This window comes from Pan troglodytes, chromosome 7, assembly GCF_028858775.2.
Source record: "Pan troglodytes isolate AG18354 chromosome 7, NHGRI_mPanTro3-v2.0_pri, whole genome shotgun sequence".
Lineage (NCBI taxonomy): Eukaryota > Metazoa > Chordata > Mammalia > Primates > Hominidae > Pan > Pan troglodytes.
The window spans coordinates 7,681,108-7,704,105 of NC_072405.2; the positions used below are offsets into that span (position 1 = coordinate 7,681,108).

General features: G+C 44.6%; 1 protein-coding gene across 15 annotated transcripts in view; it reads left to right on the forward strand.

Annotated features, from left to right (window-relative positions):
* Positions 1-22,998, forward strand: part of DLGAP2 (DLG associated protein 2) — a 1,020,080-nt gene that overhangs the window by 67,515 nt on the left and 929,567 nt on the right. For 9 of the 15 annotated variants that reach the window (XM_024345419.3, XM_024345420.3, XM_054656502.2 and 6 more), the window contains exon 1: positions 5,450-6,529. The exons of 2 other annotated variants lie outside the window; for them this stretch is intronic. In XM_024345419.3, the coding sequence (XP_024201187.2) occupies positions 6,017-6,529 (513 nt within the window). In that variant the 5' untranslated portion in view covers positions 5,450-6,016. Of the gene's footprint in view, positions 1-5,290; positions 6,530-22,998 lie in introns of those variants that run through there. 4 more of the 15 variants (XM_063816097.1, XM_063816099.1, XM_063816103.1 and 1 more) reach the window with 1 other exon arrangement.

Below are 22,998 nucleotides of genomic sequence, written 5' to 3' on the forward strand. Positions count from 1 at the left end.
CTGACATACCTGTCACCTCACCAACTTACCATTTTTTCTTTTTAGTGAAAACATTAAAATTCTATTCTAGAGATTTTGAAATGTTTGAATTATTATTAGCTGTGTTTGCCATGCAATGCAGTGATCACTAAGCCTTAGTCTAAACTTTGTACCCTTTGACCTACATCTGCCCTTTCCTCATCCCCGCCAACCCCACCTACCAGCCTGGCCCTCACTGTTCTACTCTGTTTCCATGGGGTTCACTTTTTCAGATTCCACATATCCGTGAGATCATGAGGCATCTGTCTTTATGTGCCTGGCTTTTTTCACTCAGCATAATGTCTTCCAGGCTCATTCACATTGTCATTAATAACAGGATTTCTTTTTCTTTTAAGGCCAACTGGCATTCCACTGTGCACACACCACGTTTTCCTTATTCATCTGTTGAAGGACACGTAGGTTGATTCCATATCTTGTCCATTGTGAGTAGTGACTGTGCAGTGACCATGGTGGTACAGACATCTCAACGTAGTGATCTCACACCTAGAAGTGGGATTGCTGGGTCTTGCGGTAGCTCTACTTTGGTTTTTCAGGGAGGCTCTGCACAGTTTTTCATAGCATTTCACTAATTTACCTTCCCATCAGTGGTGAACGTGAGTCCCCTTCCCCCATATCCTCAGCCACACTTACCATTGCTCCTTTTGAAAATATCCGCTCTAGTCACATGCTGGTTAGCTCAGTCTGCAGGGCAGGAGGCTCTTGTGGCAATTTGGAAACTCACAGCACATTGTCATTAACCAGAGTCGCTGTGCCTGGCAGATGTCCAAACCTGTTCCTGCCGCCTCACCGAAACCTGGTGCCCTGTGGCCAGGTTTGGTCCTTCCCCCTTCCCCACACCCCCTTTTTATTCCTTTTCCAAGGATCCAAAGGAATCCCCCTGTACCAGAGTAGCAATTATTGAGGACATCAAAAAAGTATACCAAGATATATTTGCCTGTGCTAGGGTTTTGTGCAAGGGAACTAGCATCTGGCAATGAATTACATTTCTCTCCATGAGGTTGTATAGTACCTTATGATTTTCAATGCATTTTGTAGCTTTGTTTCAGCCCAGGCATGAAAATATGTATAGATAACCCCTTTTTTTGGTTTTTATTATTGACTGATCTTTATTCCCTTAAGAGTAAGTCGTGTATCTGTTAAGAATTTGTAGTCTTTTTTTGTATTAAAACTTCATATTTATTGTTAGTAAGGACTATATTGCTCGGGATGGTGTACCTGATAGTGCCAAATTTATAAGCATCATCAGATGTTAAAACTTTGTGTTGAAAATTTTTGCTTAAGTTTTCTCTATTATTTAAATGATGTTAAGTTTTTTCTTACTATTTCTTGAACTTCTTAATAATGAGGTTTGATTCCTAAAGCTATTCATGGAAGGGTTAGGAACATCACAGAAAATAATTGATAAGACCTCAGGGATTTTTTTTTTTTTGCTATTTTAATTGCTTAAAATGCAAACCTGAATGCAAATATGAAAGCATTTTGAGACTTGCTACAACTGTGATTAACTGCTGTAATTAACTTTTAGTGTGACAGCCCTCTCAAAAGTGAGGTGTTGCCCAAGTACCGCATTAAACCTATGAATGACTGCAGATTACAGGGGTGGTGGGGAGCGCTGAGCCCATTAACACAAGAGGACAAAGAAGTTCATTGTGACACGGTGTTTTGGCTGAACATTTAAATGACTTGTTAAGGAACGAACTTACTTCTTAGAGTCACACAAAGCACATGAAAAATTTGTCTAAGGGCCCATGTCATTGTTGCTATGGGAACTACAACTTCATTTCCTGACATAGGTTTGTTTGAATTTTTTTGCAACAACAATTATATAACCTAATGTTTGTGCTATAATTTTTTGTTTCTTTTGTGAAAAAGGAGAAGTTGAGTGCATTTAGGAGATAGGATAATACCACTGCTATTCAAAACTGGGAGCTGGGGGGATGGAGAGAGGCTGATTAATGGGTAGAAAGGTACAGTTAAAAGGAGAGAGAAAACCTGGTGTTCAATCGACCAGCAGGATGACTACCATTAACATTAATTGATTGTACATTTCAAAATACCTGGAAGAGAAAAATTTGAATGTTTCTAGCATAAAGAAAAGATGAATAAGGTGACAGATATCCCAGTTATCCTGATTTTATTATATGAATGTATCAAATTATTGTGTGCACCTCCCAGATATGCACATTTATTATGTTTCAATAAAAAAGTATAAAAGTTAGAGCTTTAAAAAAAATTAAAAAAAAACCAGAAGAGAGGGGAATGTCCTACTCCTTAGAATTCCATAGATAACCTCTAATAACTGGTAGTATCTTGATAGAATTTTAGCTTGATTTTTTAAAAAAAATCATGTAAAACTTAAGACTGTCTCTGGAATTGATGACATATTATATTAATACATACTCTCTCACTAGGCCATCAATTATGAATACCTAAATATTATAATGTTAGATACTCTATGCCGTTTCATGTGGATCAGTATTTTAAGTTTAGCCATCCTCAATTATTTGTCAATCTCTACATGTCAATATTTGATGAAATATGTTAATTATTGACAAAATAGTAAGAATTGAAAAGCAAATGCGGGTTAAATTATTGCTATGGCAGATTCAAATCAATATGAAGAGACCTGAAGGCAGAGTTTATGTGTCAAGGCAGTTGAGGGCCCCCACCCCTGAGTACTGATTTTATCACCTGTTTTTCTCTACTCATCCCTTTTGCACTCTTTGTTTACAACTAGTTAATTCATGAGGATTTGTTGTCTGCCAATCCCATTCCTACCTTAGAATGCCTTGAAAAGCAGAATTACCACTGAGACCTCGTCTCCCTGTTGGCCCTCTTCCGCGTCTACTGTGTCCTCAGTTGTCAGGTGACAGAAGAAGAACCAACCCCCAAATCACAATGCTCTGTTAGGGCTCAGAAACAGTGCATGGCTGTGCTGACTGACCCGGGAAAGCTGGATTAGGATGGACGGCTGTGTCTGCAGCACTTCGTGAGATTAATCAGTGACCGCATGACCGCATGGTAACATAAAGCTGATGCAATTGACTAAAGTTACAACAAAGATTCTGCCTTTTCTAGGACATCATCTCACAATGACAGATAATGTGACCAACACAAGGTCTGTAACCTTTCCTACTGTAAAACTTTCTTACCTCAAGAAGTATCCCAGATATTAATACATGTGTCTTTTTTCCGCTGCTTAGGAGGAATGTAAGAATCAAACACTCTTCATTGCTCAGAAATACTACAGAGAATGGTTTGCCTGCACTCTGTTCCCTTGGAAACTTGTTTAAGGGAGAGAAGGAGGTTAAGGAAATTAAAATGCATGGTAACATTTCTTTCTTCTGTCTTGGTTCTGGTCTTTTGTTTTTACAGGTTTAAAGGAATCTCATGATATTACATACACGGGAAAGTATCACTTGTGACTGTTTGCAGTAGGTGCAAAAGACAGATAGTTTTCTGGGCATTTGGATGTGAAAAGGATGTTGTTTTGTGACCTCACCTTAGCACAGCAGACTTCACAATAAGGTGCTCACCGTTCAGTGGCACATCAGGTTTCTTATAGGGGCTATGATATGAGATGGTTTTAAGGAAGTTGATTTCTTATCTTAGGGTTCACGGGTGCCTTTCCCTACAGTCTGCTAATCTGAGAAAGTGTCTGAGTGATGCTTCTGCATCTTTGCCTACTGTGTTCTCAAACTCACCGTTCCCCCTCTTATGAAAGAGGGAAAAGGTGTACCCTCCCACCACATCCGGAATCTTGCAGGGAGTGTTGCCCTTGGGTGTCAGAACAATGGACAGTCTGGGGTATCTGTCTCACTGCTGGTGAAGTTAGTGACTCTAATCAATGGGCGAAACTTATTTTTAGTTTCCCATTTCTTGCTTTCAACATAATTAAAAGAGAATATCATAGCGTTATCGGCTAATTCTTAGGAGTAATTGTTAATGGTAAGTGCTCAGTGATTTCTGAAGGAGTTCCAAGGCTTGAGGGCCATCGCCAGAATAACACACTTATGTTCCATCCAGGTATTAATGCAATCTAAGTTTTGCATCTTACAGCTATTTAAAAAGTCATTGACAGTGAACCCAGCTTTCTTTCACTAAAAAGTAATATTTATCCATGAATATATTAGTGAATTGGGAAAAATCTCATTAAGAGATGTATTTCCAATTCAGTTTTAATGGTAATATTTAGTGTTCATCAAAATTTATAATTATATTTTAGGGTCACCTCTAAAACTAACAATAGTTTAGTCAAGAAGACAGTTTTATCATCTAGAATCTTTGTCACAGAAAATTTAAAAATGTATTTTTGCTTTTATATGCATACACATGAAATGTGTGTTCATGTGGGTATAGACAGAAAAAGAAAGGAAAACGTCTTTTAAGCTTAAATATATGTTACAGTAGGATATGGTTCTGTAGGAGGAGATGGAATGGAAATAAGAATTTAGGGACAAAAATGAATACTGTAATATTTTAGGCCATTTAATACTAACGTGTTCATATGTGCTTTGAATGGATAATGGCTGGTATCAAGTTGATATGGTGGATTGTGGTATTTAGTTAGATTACAGTTGATATGTTTAAAAGGGTGATATAACAATTATATCTCAGAATGTCAAATGTACCCTATCAAGATCTTTTCCATGGGGAGGAATTTAAGATGTGGACCTGAACGTGTGACTGTGGACCCCATACAGTGTTCCTAAATCCGGGAAAGACCACACGGGCCCATGCCTGTGAAGACCAGTGCCATCTGTACACCTTTTGAAAAAGACCCAGTGTCATAATTAACATGGGAAAGGTACAATAAGCCGCATCTTTATAGTGTTCTTTTTCTAGTTTGTAAACTTGACCTCAGGAGGTGTGAGAAGAAAGTTTCTTATTTTACAGGCACTAAAAAAAGGGCACGTCCTGGCTGGGCACGGTGGCTCACGCCTGTAATCCCAGCACTTTGGGAGGCCGAGGCAGGCGGATCACAAGGTCAGGAGATCGAGACCATCCTGGCTAACATGGTGAAACCCCATCTCTACTAAAAATACAAAACAATACAAAACATTAGCCGGGTGTGGTGGCAGGCGCCTGTAGTCCCAGCTACTAGGGAGGCTGAGGCAGGAGAATGGGGTGAACCTGGGAGACGGAGTTTGCAGTGAGCAGAGATCATGCCACTGCACTTCGGCCTGGCCTGGGCGACAGAGCGAGACTCCGTCTCAAAAAAAAGAAAAAAAAAAAAGGCACGTCCTGACACTTCAGATGCGGCGGGATCCTGCCATGCTTGAGCCAAAGCTCTGGGCGATTCCCGTGTGGCTCAGGCTGAAAGCGGAGCTCTCATGAGGCAGGCCGGGCCCCTGCACCTCATGCCCCTCTGAGGCCGGCTTCCCTCCTCCCCTCAGGCCCCTGTGAGACGGGCTTCCCTCCTCCCCTCAGCCCCTGTGAGACCGGCTTCCCTCCCCTCAGGCCCCTCTGAGGCCGGCTTCCCTCCTCCCCTCAGGCCCCTCTGAGACCGGCTTCCCTCCTCCCCTCAGGCCCTGTGAGACCGGCTTCCCTCCTCCCCTCAGGCCCCTCTGAGACCGGCTTCCCTCCCCTCAGGCCCCTGTGAGACCGGCTTCCCTCCTCCCCTCAGGTCTCTCTGAGACGGGCTTCCCTCCTCCCCTCAGGCCCCTCTGGGGCGGGTTCCCCCCTCAGCCCCTGTGAGACCAGCTTCCTTCCTCCCCTCAGGCCCCTCTGAGACCGGCTTCCTTCCCCTCAGGCCCCTCTGAGACCGGCTTCCTTCCCCTCAGGCCCCTCTGAGACTGGCTTCCCTCCTCCCTCACCCGCTGTACAGGCTCCCGCCGGGCCCCTCCCTGGTGCTGCAGAGACCGAATGATTGAATGAGGGAACGGGAGCACAAGGCGATATCACGTACTCCGTGGAGGTGTGATGTGTCACCGTCACCGAGGGCTGTGAACCTTTTCTGCAGAGAGCTTCGTCAGGAATGCCCAGACCAGAGCTCACTGCCCGCCGCCTCCGTAACCGGGACCAAAGCCCCTTTGCGAAACACCCATGCCTGAGCTTAGCTCAGCTGGGCCGGCGCAGGGGCAGGAAAAGCCCGTCCTGGCAGGCGTCCTTGCCCCTCTTCAGTCTCGGCCTCTGGCTCATCAGTTTCCTCAGTAGCTCATGGGGCCCAGTGGGGTGTGCGGCGCCTCCGAAAGCCTGCAGAGAGGGTGCAGTTGGTCCATGGAGTTGGGTCCCGGAGGTCACCAGGAGCCATGCTTCAGGCTCCCACTTCTCGTGGCCGAGACACTGGCGTGGTGCTTCTCATGCCTGCATCTTCCGGGGACAGCCACCATTTTCGTCGATTCTCAAAAGAATGGCCGAGAGGGAAGGGCCAGCAGAGAACTTAGAAACGGCAGCAAGTTTTGAAAGCGTTTTCTTCCCACCCCCACATAAGTGTAAAAAGCTTGAAGCAGCCTTGCTGTACACAAAGGCACTGCGCGGCCACAGAGAGGTGAGTGGCCCTGAGCGCACTACGCACAGTTCCCTCAGAGACCCAGGAACCAGCGGCTCTTCGGGAGAGACGGGCGCTGCCTCGGTGGTGCCTGCAGAGACCTCCGGGGAGGGCCTCGCTGCTGGCTGGGAGGGGTGGGGTGGCTGAGAAGGGAGAGTTTCCCTGTTAGCAACTGCCTCCAAGTGGTGACTGCACCATTTAAACTTTTACAAATGGTATGAGTTGGAAGCATCATGAACCTTGTCTTCCGTTTTTTTTTTTAACAGCGTCTCAGTGAGACCTGTGAACGTGGCTTCTTGGAGGGGGGTTACCTGGTGATTTGAAAGAGCCTTCAGCTCACCTAGAACCTCTAAGATGAGATGCCTCAAAACACTTCTGTCCTTTGAGCTCTTTCAGGTGAAGGCAGAAGGCAGGTTTGGTCCTGTCAGATTCTAACCAGGAACAAGAGCTTTCTCTTTCTTTTTCTTTTGGCTTTCCTTTCTTCATTTAGTTTTGTTATTAAAGAAGCCACAGAACTTGGAATATTATTCTAGGTAAACTGACGATGCTTTATTCAATTTTCCTTCACTTAGCAAACCTCCCTACCCCTCATTCATTTATCCAACCTGATAAATCTTCACCCAGCCTCAGCTGGTCCTTCCTTTGAAGACTGCTGTGTGTCTTTCCTGTCTCAATCGCTCGTGTTCAGACGTTAGTAACTGTGGCAGAGCCTGACGGGTCTGTTCTCTCACATTTGCCTGTCGATGGTGATACTGATGTTCTGTGATGCTGAGGACCCTCCTTCCCATGTTGTAGCAATCATACACCCCTGGTTAGCCGTGCTCGTTGCAAGCCAAGGAAGGGTGGCCTCTAAAAAATATCTTCAAACTTCTCTCTGCTTCTCCAAAGAGAGCGCCCTTCTCCACGCCTGTGCCTGTTTTGAAGGAAGGATGGTCCTGTGATGGGGTCATTCCATGGACCACTCAGGATGTGCAGGGGGCACTGGCCCATGCTGCTCTGTCTCCCCTGCAGCCTTACTTGGCGAGGTCAGCAGTGTTGGGTGGAAGCTGGGAGCGCCCGGAGTCAGGTTCCACCAGCCGGTGGCCTCTTCCGCCCTCGGCCTTGTCTTGCTCCGGGCCCCCTTGCCAAATGGCTTTCTCAGCATCCCACATCACCCTGGGGGCTGTCTCAGCCTACATCGGAATGGTCACGCCCAAAAGTTCATCTTCCTGGAGTGTATTTGCACAGTGCCTCTACACTGGTGGTGCTTTTGGGGCTTGAGGCCTGGGTTTGGGCTCGCTCAGCACTTGGGGCTGCTGTGAGGTGAGGGATGAGGGGTGACGAGAGGCTGTTCCTCTAATTTTCACCAAATTGATTAAAACCACCTTGCTCACGTATGGTGGCATTCCAGGTCTGGCGTCCCTGTCCACCTCCAAGCCAGGATGCTCTGTGGCTCAGGATTCTAGGCAGTAGGACAGCAGCATGGTGGCCACAGGGGTCTGCCCTTGCAAAGGCACAGCGATGGCACTGGATCCCTCCCATGGCAGCTATGTTGGGTCTCCCCCCACCAGGAGATCCTGTGTCATGACAAGCATGCTGTTTGGTGATGAAGTGTGGTAGAAGATGGGTGAAGGATGAAGCTGGTACTTCGCTCCCAAATCATGAATCTGATCCTGTATTTTCTCACACAGCGTCCTGTTGTTATTCTGTAGCCAAATGGCTGTTTCTGGGGCATTGATATCCATACCCATGTGGTCTGGTCGAGATAGCAGCATTCAGTCGAGGCCTTGGCATCTATGTTCACATGGTCTGGTCGAGGCCTCGGCATCTGTGTCCACATGCTCTGGTTGTGGCCTTGGCATCCATGTCCACGTGGTCGAGTTGAGACTTTGGCGTCTGTGTCCACGTGGTCTGGTCAGCAGAAGCCTCAGCCTTTGGGGCTTCCCTGCAAGTTTGGCACCATCCCAGGTAGTGTCCAGGGAGCTTGTGATTATATTTTACCCTTAGATAAGATAGTAGCCATTTACAAATAACCTACACCTTTGATAAAATAAATATTTTTTCTTAAGGTGAAATATCTCAGCTTGGAAAAAAGTGAAGTTTGATTTTGCGAGAAGAAGCCCAGAGGAGGCAGAATTCAGTGCTGTTCTGTCCTCCTTCCTGGAGGCAGTGTTTTAATCAGATTTCTTTTAAGAAGTGCGGTGATACTAATAGCAAAGAAATACAGCAAAAGTCACTTGTTTTCACTGGGTCGTGGTGGGTTCTGTTCTACTTTATTGAAAGGTTAATGCATCTTTGTGACTTTTTCCCATGGGTTTTTGTTATGCTTTCACTGCTGGTGATGCAGCGTTTTCCTGGTGAGACACCTTTGGCCTCAAGTGGGAAGCACAGATGGTTCCTGTGCCCTCAACCGTCAACACCAGAGCCAGCAGGAACCCTATTTGCCACCCGTCTCTCTTCTGTGCGGAAGTGACTGTTCAAGGTTTTGCCAGTTTTTAAAAACATGCTTTTCTTCCTGTTGAGTTTCGAGAGTTCTTTATCTACTTTGGACACAAAACACAGTCAGAGGTGTGATTTGCAAATATTTTCTCCCTGTCTAGAGCTTGTCCTTCTGTTCCCATTACCATGTTGTATTAGTTCTTTCTCACTCTGCTATAAAGAAATAGCTGAAACTGGGCAATTTATGAAGAAAGGAGGTTTAATTGGCTCACGGTTCCTCAGGATTTACGGGGAGCATGGCTGGGAGGCCTCAGGAAACTTACGACCATGGCGGAAGGCGAAGGGGAAGTAGGCATATCCCGCATGGCCGGAGCAGGAGGAAGAGAGTGAAGGGGGAGGTGCTACACACTTTTAAACTACCAGCTCTTCTGAGAACTCATTCACTATCACAAGAACAGCAAGGGGAAATCCACCCCTGTGATCCAATCACCCCCTACCAGGCCCCTCTTCCAACACTGGGGATCACAATTTGACGTGAGATTTGGGTGGAGACACAGAGCCAAACCATATGAATTGTCTTTTGCAGAAAACTGGCTCTGGATGATGACTACTTAAATTTTCAGTTAGGTAATTCTTATTCTTTTTGGGTAACATACTAGTATATATTCTAGATAGCCCCCAAAGTGGAAGCTATCGCACTGTCAGCAGACACTTACTGTAACTGCAATGCATTCCAGTCCTTTGGAAGGCGTCTGCTGTATCCAAAGTTAAATCAAACACAGGCCCTGCTTGGCAAAGCCGGCAATGCAGTTTAGAGACCTGGCCTGTGAAAGAGGATTGTTTCTTTCTCTCAGGTTAGTGTGGACCTGGACGAGTGGTATTGCCCTGTGTAATGATCACAGCAGCTGGAGACATGAAGCCAGGAAGTCGGAATCTTAGCTGCACCCCTGACCCACTGTGCTTAAGGTTTCTGAGCTCTGTTTTGTCCTGTGGAAAGTGGGGAGATGATGCCGCCTCCCAGGACGGCAGTGGTAATTCAGTCATGGGACGGACGACGTCAGTGCAGTGCGTGTGAAATACATCCTGGCTCCTGTTCTACACTCCCCAGAGCCAGAGCCAGTGGAGAAAGTAAGAATTTGAGGAGAAAAGGTCACCTTGGAAGCTCACAGGGGAGGAGTTTGGATCTCATCAGGCACTTGGAGAATGAGGAGGATTTTGACAGGAACAGAAAAGGGGTAAAGGAGGCTCGAGGCAGGGGATGTTGTAGAGGCTGGACAAGCACCATGCATTTCAAGGGAAATAATAGAAGGGTTTGCCTGGGCTGTGCAGGGTGCAGAGACAGGTGAAGCTGTAAGAGATGCTTGGAGATGACGTAACCAAAATGAAAAGATATTTCTTGAGTCTATGTATCTCAAGTTTGTTTCCCATTTTCTGGCCGCAAGTGTCAGAAAATGTATTTCTCATACTTTGCTGTGGTTTTCATCTATAGGAGTTACCTTATAAATGCTTAGCATAGAGATCAGAATGTAGCAAGACCAGCATGGGGAGTGAAACCTGGAGAAAGGTGTGAGTAGTTGGCTTAGCTGGTAGATGTTTCCTGGTCCCAGTGTAAAATCTGAATGGACTTTGTATTTCAGTAAAATAATATTTAATAATATTTGGTCTATGCTGACAAGAGCTCCGTATTTCATTTCCTGGTTTCTCTCTTTCATTTTAGGGGAGATAAATCCATCGGCTATTTCTCATTTTCACCTTCATGTGAAAAGATTTTTTTTTGCGTGTTTTTGAAACAGGGTTTCTTTCTGTTGCCCAGGCTGGAGTACAGTGGTGTGATCATAACTCACTGCAACTTTGAACTCCTGGGCTCAAGTGATCCTCCTGCCTCAGCCTCCTGAGTAGCTGGGACTACAGGTGCATGCCACCATGCCTGACTAATTTTGTGCTTTGTAGAGATGAGGTTTCACCATGTTGCCCAAGGTAGTCTAGAACCCCTGACTTCAAATGATGCACCCGCCTCAGCCTCCCAAAGTGCAGGGATCACAGGCGTGAGCCGCCACGCCCGGACCGACATGCATTTTTGAGTCATTCTTTGTCATTGTGAAAATTGGATTTGTAATTGTTTTCTTATTTGCTTAATTTTTCTCCCAATTTTAAAAATAATGCAAGCACATTGCAGAAAATTTGGAAAGCTTTAGAAAGTAAAAGGAATAAATTAATAATCAGCCCTAATCCTGCCACAGATATTTGATTACCAGTGGGGTTCCACCATGTTTTCTGAGTGAATGAACCTCACTTCCCATTTCTGGGAATTGTGTCACTGCCAGTGGCTCCCTCCACGGAGAAGCCCAGGCTGTTCCGGGTTCTCATCTTCCCTCCTCCATGCCCCAGTGTTATCAGGAGAAAACAATTTAAACAGGGATATGTTTTTAAATGTTCTAAAAAATATTGTAGATATTCAGAGTTGAATACTGAATTTCTTTTCACCCTTCAAATTCCTATCCTCCCCAGTTGTAACTGGATCTAATAAGTCTCTGATGTCTCAGTAGGTGTATATGAAACAAAGCATACTGTATAGTATGACTATACATTTAAATGCCCACATTTCGATTCTAACATAAATAATCATGATGTGCACAGTGTGCTGTGAATTTTTTTGATGTAATATGCCAAATCTTTGTTTTGATATATGCACATAAAGTTGATTAATTTTAAAATTCCTTTAAAAAACTTTTTTTTTTTTTTTATTTTAATTTTTTTTTGTTCTTTTTTTTTTTATTATACTTTAAGTTTTAGGGTACATGTGCACATTGTGCAGGTTAGTTACATATGTATACATGTGCCATGCTGGTGCGCTGCACCCACTAACTCGTCATCTAGCATTAGGTATATCTCCCAATGCTATCCCTCCCCCCTCCCCCCTCCCCACCACAGTCCCCAGAGTGTGATATTCCCCTTCCTGTGTCCATGTGATCTCATTGTTCAATTCCCACCTATGAGTGAGAATATGTGGTGTTTGGTTTTTTGTTCTTGCGATAGTTTACTGAGAATGATGGTTTCCAGTTTCATCCATGTCCCTACAAAGGACATGAACTCATCATTTTTTATGGCTGCATAGTATTCCATGGTGTATATGTGCCACATTTTCTTAATCCAGTCTATCATTGTTGGACATTTGGGTTGGTTCCAAGTCTTTGCTATTGTGAATAATGCCGCAATAAACATACATGTGCATGTGTCTTTATAGCAGCATGATTTATAGTCATTTGGGTATATACCCAGTAATGGGATGGCTGGGTCAAATGGTATTTCTAGTTCTAGATCCCTGAGGAATCGCCACACTGACTTCCACAATGGTTGAACTAGTTTACAGTCCCACCAACAGTGTAAAAGTGTTCCTATTTCTCCACATCCTCTCCAGCACCTGTTGTTTCCTGACTTTTGAATGTTTGCCATTCTAACTGGTGTGAGATGATATCTCATAGTGGTTTTGATTTGCATTTCTCTGATGGCCAGTGATGATGAGCATTTTTTCATGTGTTTTTTGGCTGCATAAATGTCTTCTTTTGAGAAGTGTCTGTTCATGTCCCTCGCCCACTTTTTGATGGGGTTGTTTGTTTTTTTCTTGTAAATTTGTTTGAGTTCATTGTAGATTCTGGATATTAGCCCTTTGTCAGATGAGTAGGTTGCGAAAATTTTCTCCCATTTTGTGGGTTGCCTGTTCACTCTGATGGTAGTTTCTTTTGCTGTGCAGAAGCTCTTTAGTTTAATTAGATCCCATTTGTCAATTTTGGCTTTTGTTGCCATTGCTTTTGGTGTTTTGGACATGAAGTCCTTGCCCACACCTATGTCCTGAATGGTAATGCCTAGGTTTTCTTCTAGGGTTTTTATGGTTTTAGGTCTAACGTTTAAATCTTTAATCCATCTTGAATTGATTTTTGTATAAGGTGTAAGGAAGGGATCCAGTTTCAGCTTTCTACATATGGCTAGCCAGTTTTCCCAGCACCATTTATTAAATAGGGAATCCTTTCCCCATTGCTTCTTTTTCTCAGGTTTGTCAAAGATCAGATAGTTGTAGGTAAGTGGCGTTATTTCTGAGGGCTCTGTTCTGTTCCATTGATCTATATCTCTGTTTTGGTACCAGTACCATGCTGTTTTGGTTACTGTAGCCTTGTAGTATAGTTTGAAGTCAGGTAGTGTGATGCCTCCAGCTTTGTTCTTTTGGCTTAGGATTGACTTGGCGATGCGGGCTCTTTTTTGGTTCCATATGAACTTTAAAGTAGTTTTTTCCAATTCTGTGAAGAAAGGCATTGGTAGCTTGATGGGGATGGCATTGAATCTGTAAATTACCTTGGGCAGTATGGCCATTTTCACGATATTGATTCTTCCTACCCATGAGCATGGAATGTTCTTCCATTTGTTTGTATCCTCTTTTATTTCATTGAGCAGTGGTTTGTAGTTCTCCTTGAAGAGGTCCTTCACATCCCTTGTAAGTTGGATTCCTAGGTATTTTATTCTCTTTGAAGCAATTGTGAATGGGAGTTCACTCATGATTTGGCTCTGTGTTTGTCTGTTGTTGGTGTATAGGAATGCTTGTGATTTTTGTACATTGATTTTGTATCCTGAGACTTTGCTGAAGTTGCTTATCAGCTTAAGGAGATATTGGGCTGAGACGATGGGGTTTTCTAGATAAACAATCATGTCGTCTGCCAACAGGGACAATTTGACTTCCTCTTTTCCTAATTGAATACCCTTTATTTCCTTCTCCTGCCTGATTGCCCTGGCCAGAACTTCCAACACTGTGTTGAATAGGAGCGGTGAGAGAGGGCATCCCTGTCTTGTGCCAGTTTTCAAAGGGAATGCTTCCAGTTTTTGCCCATTCAGTATGATATTGGCTGTGGGTTTGTCATACATAGCTCTTATTATTTTGAAATACGTCCCATCAATACCTAATTTATTGAGAGTTTTTAGCATGAAGGCTTGTTGAATTTTGTCAAAGGCTTTTTCTGCATCTATTGAGATAATCATGTAGTTTTTGTCTTTGGCTCTGTTTATGTGCTGGATTACATTTATTGATTTGCGTATATTGAACCAGCCTTGGATCCCAGGGATGAAGCCCACTTGATCATGGTGGATAAGCTTTTTGATGTGCTGCTGGATTCGGTTTGCCAGTATTTTATTGAGGATTTTTGCATCAATGTTCATCAAGGATATTGGTCTAAAATTCTCTTTTTTGGTTGTGTCTCTGCCCGGCTTTGGTATCAGAATGATGCTGGCCTCATAAAATGAGTTAGGGAGGATTCGCTCTTTTTCTATTGATTGGAATACTTTCAGAAGGAATGGTACCAGTTCCTCCTTGTACCTCTGGTAGAATTTGGCTGTGAATCCATCTGGTCCTGGACTCTTTTTGGTTGGTAAACTATTGATTATTGCCACAATTTCAGCTCCTGTTATTGGTCTATTCAGAGATTCAACTTCTTCCTGGTTTAGTCTTGGGAGAGTGTATGTGTCGAGGAATGTATCCATTTCTTCTAGATTTTCTAATTTATTTGCGTAGAGGTGTTTGTAGTATTCTCTGATGGTAGTTTGTATTTCTGTGGGATCGGTGGTGATATCCCCTTTATCATTTTTTATTGCATCTATTTGATTCTTCTCTCTTTTTTTCTTTATTAGTCTTGCTAGCGGTCTATCAATTTTGTTGATCCTTTCAAAAAACCAGCTCCTGGATTCATTGATTTTTTGAAGGGTTTTTTGTGTCTCTATTTCCTTCAGTTCTGCTCGGATTTTAGTTATTTCTTGCCTTCTGCTAGCTTTTGAATGTGTTTGCTCTTGCTTTTCTAGTTCTTTTAATTGTGATGTTAGGGTGTCAATTTTAGATCTTTCCTGCTTTCTCTTGTGGGCATTTAGTGCTATAAATTTCCCTCTAAGTACTGCTTTGAATGCGTCCCAGAGATTCTGGTATGTTGTGTCTTTGTTCTCGTTGGTTTCAAAGAACATCTTTATTTCTGCCTTCATTTCGTTATGTACCCAGTAGTCATTCAGGAGTGGGTTGTTCAGTTTCCATGTAGTTGAGCGGTTTTGAGTGAGTTTCTTAATCCTGAGTTCTAGTTTGATTGCACTGTGGTCTGAGAGATAGTTTGTTATAATTTCTGTTCTTTTACATTTGCTGAGGAGAGCTTTACTTCCAAGTATGTGGTCAATTTTGGAATAGGTGTGGTGTGGTGCTGAAAAAAATGTATATTCTGTTGATTTGGGGTGGAGAGTTCTGTAGATGTCTATTAGGTCCGCTTGGTGCAGAGCTGAGTTCAATTCCTGGGTATCCTTGTTGACTTTCTGTCTCGTTGATCTGTCTAATGTTGACAGTGGGGTGTTAAAGTCTCCCATTATTAATGTGTGGGAGTCTAAGTCTCTTTGTAGGTCACTCACGACTTGCTTTATGAATCTGGGTGCTCCTGTATTGGGTGCATATATATTTAGGATAGTTAGCTCCTCTTGTTGAATTGATCCCTTTACCATTATGTAATGGCCTTCTTTGTCTCTTTTGATCTTTGTTGGTTTAAAGTCTGTTTTATCAGAGACTAGGATTGCAACCCCTGCCTTTTTTTTGTTTTCCATTTGCTTGGTAGATCTTCCTCCATCCTTTTATTTTGAGCCTATGTGTGTCTCTGCACGTGAGATGGGTTTCCTGAATACAGCACACTGATGGGTCTTGACTCTTTATCCAACTTGCCAGTCTGTGTCTTTTAATTGGAGAATTTAGTCCATTTACATTTAAAGTTAATGTTGTTATGTGTGAATTTGATCCTGTCATTATGATGTTAGCTGGTGATTTTGCTCGTTAGTTGATGCAGTTTCTTCCTAGTCTCGATGGTCTTTACATTTTGGCATGATTTTGCAGCGGCTGGTACCGGTTGTTCCTTTCCATGTTTAGCGCTTCCTTCAGGAGCTCTTTTAGGGCAGGCCTGGTGGTGACAAAATCTCTGAGCATTTGCTTGTCTGTAAAGTATTTTATTTCTCCTTCACTTATGAAGCTTAGTTTGGCTGGATATGAAATTCTGGGTTGAAAATTCTTTTCTTGAAGAGTGTTGAATATTGGCCCCCACTCTCTTCTGGCTTGTAGGGTTTCTGCCGAGAGATCTGCTGTTAGTCTGATGGGCTTCCCTTTGAGGGTAACCCGACCTTTCTCTCTGGCTGCCCTTAACATGTTTTCCTTCATTTCCACTTTGGTGAATCTGACAATTATGTGTCTTGGAGTTGCTCTTCTCGAGGAGTATCTTTGTGGCGTTCTCTGTATTTCCTGAATGTGAATGTTGGCCTGCCTTGCTAGATTGGGGAAGTTCTCCTGGATAATATCCTGCAGAGTGTTTTCCAACTTGGTTCCATTCTCCGTATCACTTTCAGGTACACCAATCAGACATAGATTTGGTCTTTTCACATAGTCCCATATTTCTTGGAGGCTTTGCTCATTTCTTTTTATTCTTTTTTCTCTAAACTTCCCTTCTCACTTCATTTCATTCATTTCATCTTCCATTGCTGATACCCTTTCTTCCAGTTGATCACATGGGCTCCTGAGGCTTCTGCATTCTTCACGTAGTTCTCGAGCCTTGGTTTTCAGCTCCATCAGCTCCTTTAAGCACTTCTCTGTATTGGTTATTCTAGTTATACATTCGTCTAAATTTTTTTCAAAGTTTTCAACTTCTTTGCCTTTGGTTTGAGTATCCTCCCGTAGCTCAGAGTAGTTTGATCGTCTGAAGCCTTCTTCTCTCAGCTCGTCAAAATCATTCTCCATCCAGCTTTGTTCCGTTGCTGGTGAGGAACTGCGTTCCTTTGGAGGAGGAGAGGCACTCTGCGTTTTAGAGTTTCCAGTTTTTCTGTTCTGTTTTTTCCCCATCTTTGTGGTTTTATCTACTTTTGGTCTTTGATGATGGTGATGTACAGATGGGTTTTCGGTGTGGATGTCCTTTCTGTTTGTTAGTTTTCCTTCTAACAGACAGGACCCTCAGCTGCAGGTCTGTTGGAATACCCTGCCGTGTGAGGTGTCAGTGTGCCCCTGCTGGGGGGTGCCTCCCAGTTAGGCTGCTCGGGGGTCAGGGGTCAGGGACCCACTTGAGGAGGCAGTCTGCCCGTTCTCAGATCTCCAGCTGCGTACTGGGAGAACCACTGCTCTCTTCAAAGCTGTCAGACAGGGACATTTAAGTCTGCAAAGGTTACTGCTGTCTTTTTGTTTGTCTGTGCCCTGCCCCTAGAGGTGGAGCCTACAGAGGCAGGCAGGCCTCCTTGAGCTGTGGTGGGCTCCACCCAGTTCGAGCTTCCTGGCTGCTTTGTTTACCTAAGCAAGCCTGGGCAATGGCGGGCACCCCTCCCCCAGCCTCGCTGCCGCCTTGCAGTTTGATCTCAGGCTGCTGTGCTAGCAATCAGCGAGATTCCGTGGGCGTAGGACCCTCCGAGCCAGGTGTGGGATATAGTCTCGTGGTGCGCCGTTTTTTAAGCCGGTCTGAAAAGCGCAATATTCGGGTGGGAGTGACCCGATTTTCCAGGTGCGTCCGTCACCCCTTTCTTTGACTCGGAAAGGGAACTCCCTGACCCCTTGCGCTTCCCAGGTGAGGCAATGCCTCGCCCTGCTTCGGCTCACACACGGTGCGTGCACCCACTGACCTGCGCCCACTGTCTGGCACTCCCTAGTGAGATGAACCCGGTACCTCAGATGGAAATGCAGAAATCACCCGTCTTCTGCGTCGCTCACGCTGGGAGCTGTAGACCGGAGCTGTTCCTATTCGGCCATCTTGGCTCCTCCCCCTTAAAAAACTTTTTTATTTGGGGGTAATTTCACACTTCAGGAAGACTTCAAGAAAAGCACAGCAGAGAGAACCCGTTATGCCTCCCCTTTATTCACTTTTGCTGGTGTTTTCTTGTTGCTTGAGCTCACACGCGCTCGCTCTCCTGTTCCCTCTCCACACACATGCACTGTTTTCTGAGCCATAAGACAGTAAGTTGCACACCCCATTGGAGTTAACCCGTAACGACGTCGCATGTGTTTCCTAAGAATGGGGATGTCTGTTACATAATCATGGTGCAGCTGTCACTGCGTTAAGCAAGTAGTTGGATTTGCTGAGTCGCTGGATGTACCTGTACGATGTTGCTAGACACTGCATTTACCAATGTGAATTTTATCAGCCTTTCATGTTTTCTACTTTGATGAAGAATGATTATAATATGGTTTTAATTAAATTCCAAGAGTTCTAGAGAGGCTGAACAAGCTGACATAATTTTATTAGATATTAATATTTATGTAATCACCACTTATTATTTCATAAATCACCTTTCCATATTCTTTGCCCATTTTAAAATCGTGGCATTGTATTATTTTTCTTACTGAAGGATTTCTAATTGGTTGTCAAATGACAACCCAGGATTTTCTAAGTGGATAAATTATGAGTAAGTGCTAATTTTATTTTTCCCTTCCTAATATTTATACTCCTAGTTTTTGTCTTATTTCACATTTTAGGACTTATAGCACAGTGCTGAATACTAAAATTGATCCTGGATGTCCTTTCATGTTTCACCATAATAAAAACGATTCTAATGTTTGATCATTGCATGAATGTTTGTCAGAGTTAAGGTAAATTACCTTTTATCAAATTAAAGAAGTTTCCCCTTAATCGTATTTTACAGGAACATGAAGTAGAAGGTTCATTCGCTTAGAAAATGCAACACAATACCAACATTGATTGTATCTCTGTGTCAGAATAAAAATGGATTGATCTTAGTTAGAAAGTTATTTATAAAAATAGGAATGGTGTTAGGTTTTATCAAATGCTTATTTGGTATCTGTCTGATAGGAGTTCCCCCATTTTGTAAGTTTTGAATGAAATAATAACCGTTTTAATACTGAACCATCTTTTCATTGTGTAGTTATGTATTATTTTAATATAGTGTTGGATTCTACTTGCTTCTATTTATTGAAAGTTTTCGCATTTTTGTTTATGGGGCTGAGTGTGTTTTCACCTCCCACACATTTCTATTGTGCTTTTCTATCAGCACCTTTTACCTTAACAACAAAGAGTTGTCTTCCCCACCCTTCCCCATGCTGAGATGATGTGAGCTTTAGTTTCAGAAGATTATTAGTTGACTTTGTTACGCATCAGCAGTCATTTCCCTTAGCTGTATTTTACTATCAGCCCTCCTTTCTTCTTGCCGCTGGCTCTTCTCCCATGCCTTCCTTGTTAATTTTTATTCGCTTTTCATTTGGCTGATGTCTATCTTCTAGAGAGTCTCTTTGTTCACATCTGTGGGCGGGAAAGCTCTTAGAATCCTTGAATGTCTAAAAATATGTTTATTCCCACATAAAATCTAATTTTACGGAGCATTGGAATCTCAATTCAAAATGATTTTCCTTTAAAACCGCTGCCTTCTACCAGTCAGTGTGGTTAGTGGAAAGTCTAATTCTAATCCTGTTGTCTTTCTTTGTCAATAAATCTCTTTCTCCTCCCCTCGCCCTGATGATTTTACCCATTTTGCTGTGGAATTTCACAGAGCTGTGCTCTCCTTGGGCTGCCACAGTCTGGGCTGGTTTGCTTGGCTTCCCCGCACCACGCTGCTGGGTCTTTATGGCTCTTTCAAGATCTGGTGGCTTCTCTTCCTTCAGTTTTGGAAATTTTTCTTCTATTATTTCTTTCTTTTACTCCTTCTCCTCTGAAACTCCTCTTCTGAGCCTTCCTGGACTTGTTCTTCACGTCTCTGGACATGTGAATTTGTCTAATCTTTGCATTTTGTGCAATTTCCTTATAGATTTCCCTGACGGAGTCCACAGCTCACAGACTTTCTCTTCCGTGTTCTCCTGTGTGCCCAGGCTGTTTTCTGCTTCATCATGTTGGATGCATTTTTGATTTCCAACACCTCTATTATTTCGTTTTACAGAACCAAGGACAACATCTTCCTGGCACTTCCTGTGGCCATGCTGGTTTAACCTGTGACCGGCTTCTCAGCTTTGTTTCCTGCTGGCTGAGCTGGGGGCTCTCCCTCTATTGTGGGTTTTCTTCACCTGCCATATGACTCCAGGCATCTGCTTGTCTTTGTCTCTGAAATCCTTTTGGCCTGTGGGTGGGGGGTGTTTCTAGCTGCAGGATGGGGTCCCTGGTGGTGTGAGTGAGGTTGGGATGAGCTGTTTGCCGGCCTGTGCGTAGGGAGTGTTTCTAGCTGCAGGACGGGGTCCCTTGTGGTGTTGTAGATTAGATAAACTACATCTATTACAACCATATGAGAGAGGTTGGGATGAGCTGTTTGCTGGCCTGTGGGTGGGGGGTGTTTCTAGCTGCAGAATGGGGTCCCTGGTGGTGTGAGTGAGGTCGGGATGAGCTGTTTGCTGGCTGTTGAGACCAGCTCCGTCGGGGAGACCCTAACCCAGTGGTGCTAGAGGAATTAAAGACACACACACAGAAATATAGCGGTGTGAAGTGGGAAATCAGGGTTCTCACAACCTTCAGAGCTGAGAGCCCCAAACAGAGATTTACCTGCGTATTTATTAACAGCAAACCAGTCATTAGCATTGTTTCTATAGATATTAACTAAAAGTATCCCTTATGAGAAACGAAGGGATGGGCTGAATTAAAGGAATAGGTTGGGCTAGTTAACTGCAGCAGGAGCATGTCGTAAAAGCACAGATCACTCATGTTATTGCTTGTGGCTTAGGAATGCCTTTAAGCGGTTTTCTACCCTGGGCAGGCTAGGTGTTCCTTGCCCGCATTCCTGTAAACCCACAACCTTCCAGCTTGGGCATTAGGGCCATTATGAATATGTTACAGTGCTGCAGAGATTTTGTTTATGGCCAGTTTTGGGGCCAGTTTATGGCCAGATTTTTGGGGGCCTGCTCCCAACAGCTGGCCTGTGGGTGGACGGTGTTTCTAGCTGCAGGATGGGGTCCCTGGTGACCTGAGTGAGTTTGTGATGAACTGTTTGCTGGCCTGTGGGTGGCGGGTGTTTCTAGCTGCAGGATGGGGTCCCTGGTGGCGTGAGTGAGGTTGGCATGAGCTGCCATTTGTGTTATGCATGTGGCTTGTCCATCCCTCCAGGTGACCTTAGCTGATAGGGACTTCCCTGTTTTGAGATCCTCCATTTAGTTTGGGAGAGAAAAGTTAATATTGCCAGTGACTTGGCATACGGACCACAGAACACTGTTTAGATACCCGACTGCATTTTCTCAAGTAACCATCTGGCTCCAGTGGGTTTTCGTTATTAACAGCAGTTACGTTCTGTGAAGTCACCGTGAACGCTGAACCCTTGCTCCTGAAGAAACACAGGTTCCTGCAAGCCTCTAGTCAGGGCAATTTTGTCAATAAATCAATGCATAACCTTGTTTTATGTGTGTTTCTGCTTAGACACCTGATTTAATATCTACTGCTGACTCATCAGTGCTGAACTCAGAGCTGACAGCCCATGGCTCGAGCTTGGGCGAAGCTTCTCTAACACGTGTTTTCTCTGTAGGGCATGTCACAGCCTTGCACTTAGACTGTCTAGACACCACCTCAGCACCAAGCTTGGGGCCATTTTAAACAGTGAAATCACCCACAAAAAGCATGAAAATGCACCAAATCTGTACCAAATAAAGCATGCAAAGGACAGATGTGTGCAGTGTGCACTGACATGAGGCCGCATGTTGCCCTTTCAGCTGCAGTGGAAAATTGTGCATCGGAGACTCACAGGTCCGTCATGGAGCAGGTGTCCAGTGTGAGCAGGTGTCCAGTGTGAGCAGGTGTCCATTGTGAGCAGGTGTCCAGTGAGAGCAGGTGTCCAGTGAGAGCAGGCGTCCAGTATGAGCAGGCGTCCAGTGAGAGCAGGCGTCCAGTGAGAGCAGGCGTCCAGTGAGAGCAGGCGTCCAGTGTGAGCAGGCGTCCAGTGAGAGCAGGCGTCCAGTGTGAGCAGGCGTCCAGTGAGAGCAGGCGTCCAGTGAGAGCAGGCGTCCAGTGTGAGCAGGCGTCCAGTGTGAGCAGGCGTCCAGTGAGAGCAGGCGTCCAGTGTGAGCAGGTGTCCAGTGAGAGCAGGTGTCCAGTGAGAGCAGGTGTCCAGTGTGAGCAGGTGTCCAGTGTGAGCAGGTGTCCAGTGAGAACAGGTGTCCAGTGAGAGCAGGTATCCAGTGAGAGCAGGCGTCCAGTGAGAGCAGGTGTCCAGTGAGAACAGGTGTCCAGTGTGAGCACAGCTTTGGGGGTTCCAGGTAGAGTTTAGCCAGCAGGTGAATTCACGACCGGGCTCCCCGGTGATGAGCTGACTCTGGTCCCGGGATCCCGCTTGGACTTTGTGTCCCTGCTCTGAGCTTGTCATCTGGCCACTCGCTCCTGGGAGAATTCTTCTGTCACGGCACCTCCGAGACTCCGAACTGACTTCTGCCTTTTACGGTACCCTCAGGATTTCCCTGCGACTGCCTGGATGCTTTCCTGATGTTTGATGCTGTTCTGTAAAATCTTGGTAACATCTGGAGGTTTGGGTGGGGAGGGGCAGAGGATGTGGCCTGCTCTGTTCTCTCCCTGCCTCTCCTCCCCATGCCGCTCCCTTTGCTCAGGTGCTTACTGGCCTTCCTTGGTCTGAGTGGATTCCTCCTCTGCAGCCTCAGAGCCTAGCAGTGCTTCCCTCCTGTCCCTGCTGGAACGCTTTTTCAGACACACAAGCCTGCTGTGCTGCTTCCCTATTTAAACTCCCCTGCTGGCTGGACCTCTAGTGTGTAGTTGTGACTTTGTGTGTATGACGCCTTCATGGCCCCATGCCCGCACTATGACATGCCAGCTGTTTCTGCAGCTACATCTCCACTGGCACCATGACAGCCAGGTGGCTTCTGTGTTCCAGCCTCCTGGGGCCACCTTCCTTTCCCTTAGTGCAGCCCCCTTCACCCCACCCTTTTTGCTCAGCAAACACCTACTTATCTTTCAAAACACAAGTCAAGGATCACTTTTGCATAGGATCAAACGACAAGCCTTCCCCAACTCGCAAACTTTTAACCCTGTTTGCAGATAGTATCTTGTACTTAAAATGTATTTCCATTGGCAGAGTCAATATTACTTTCTTGT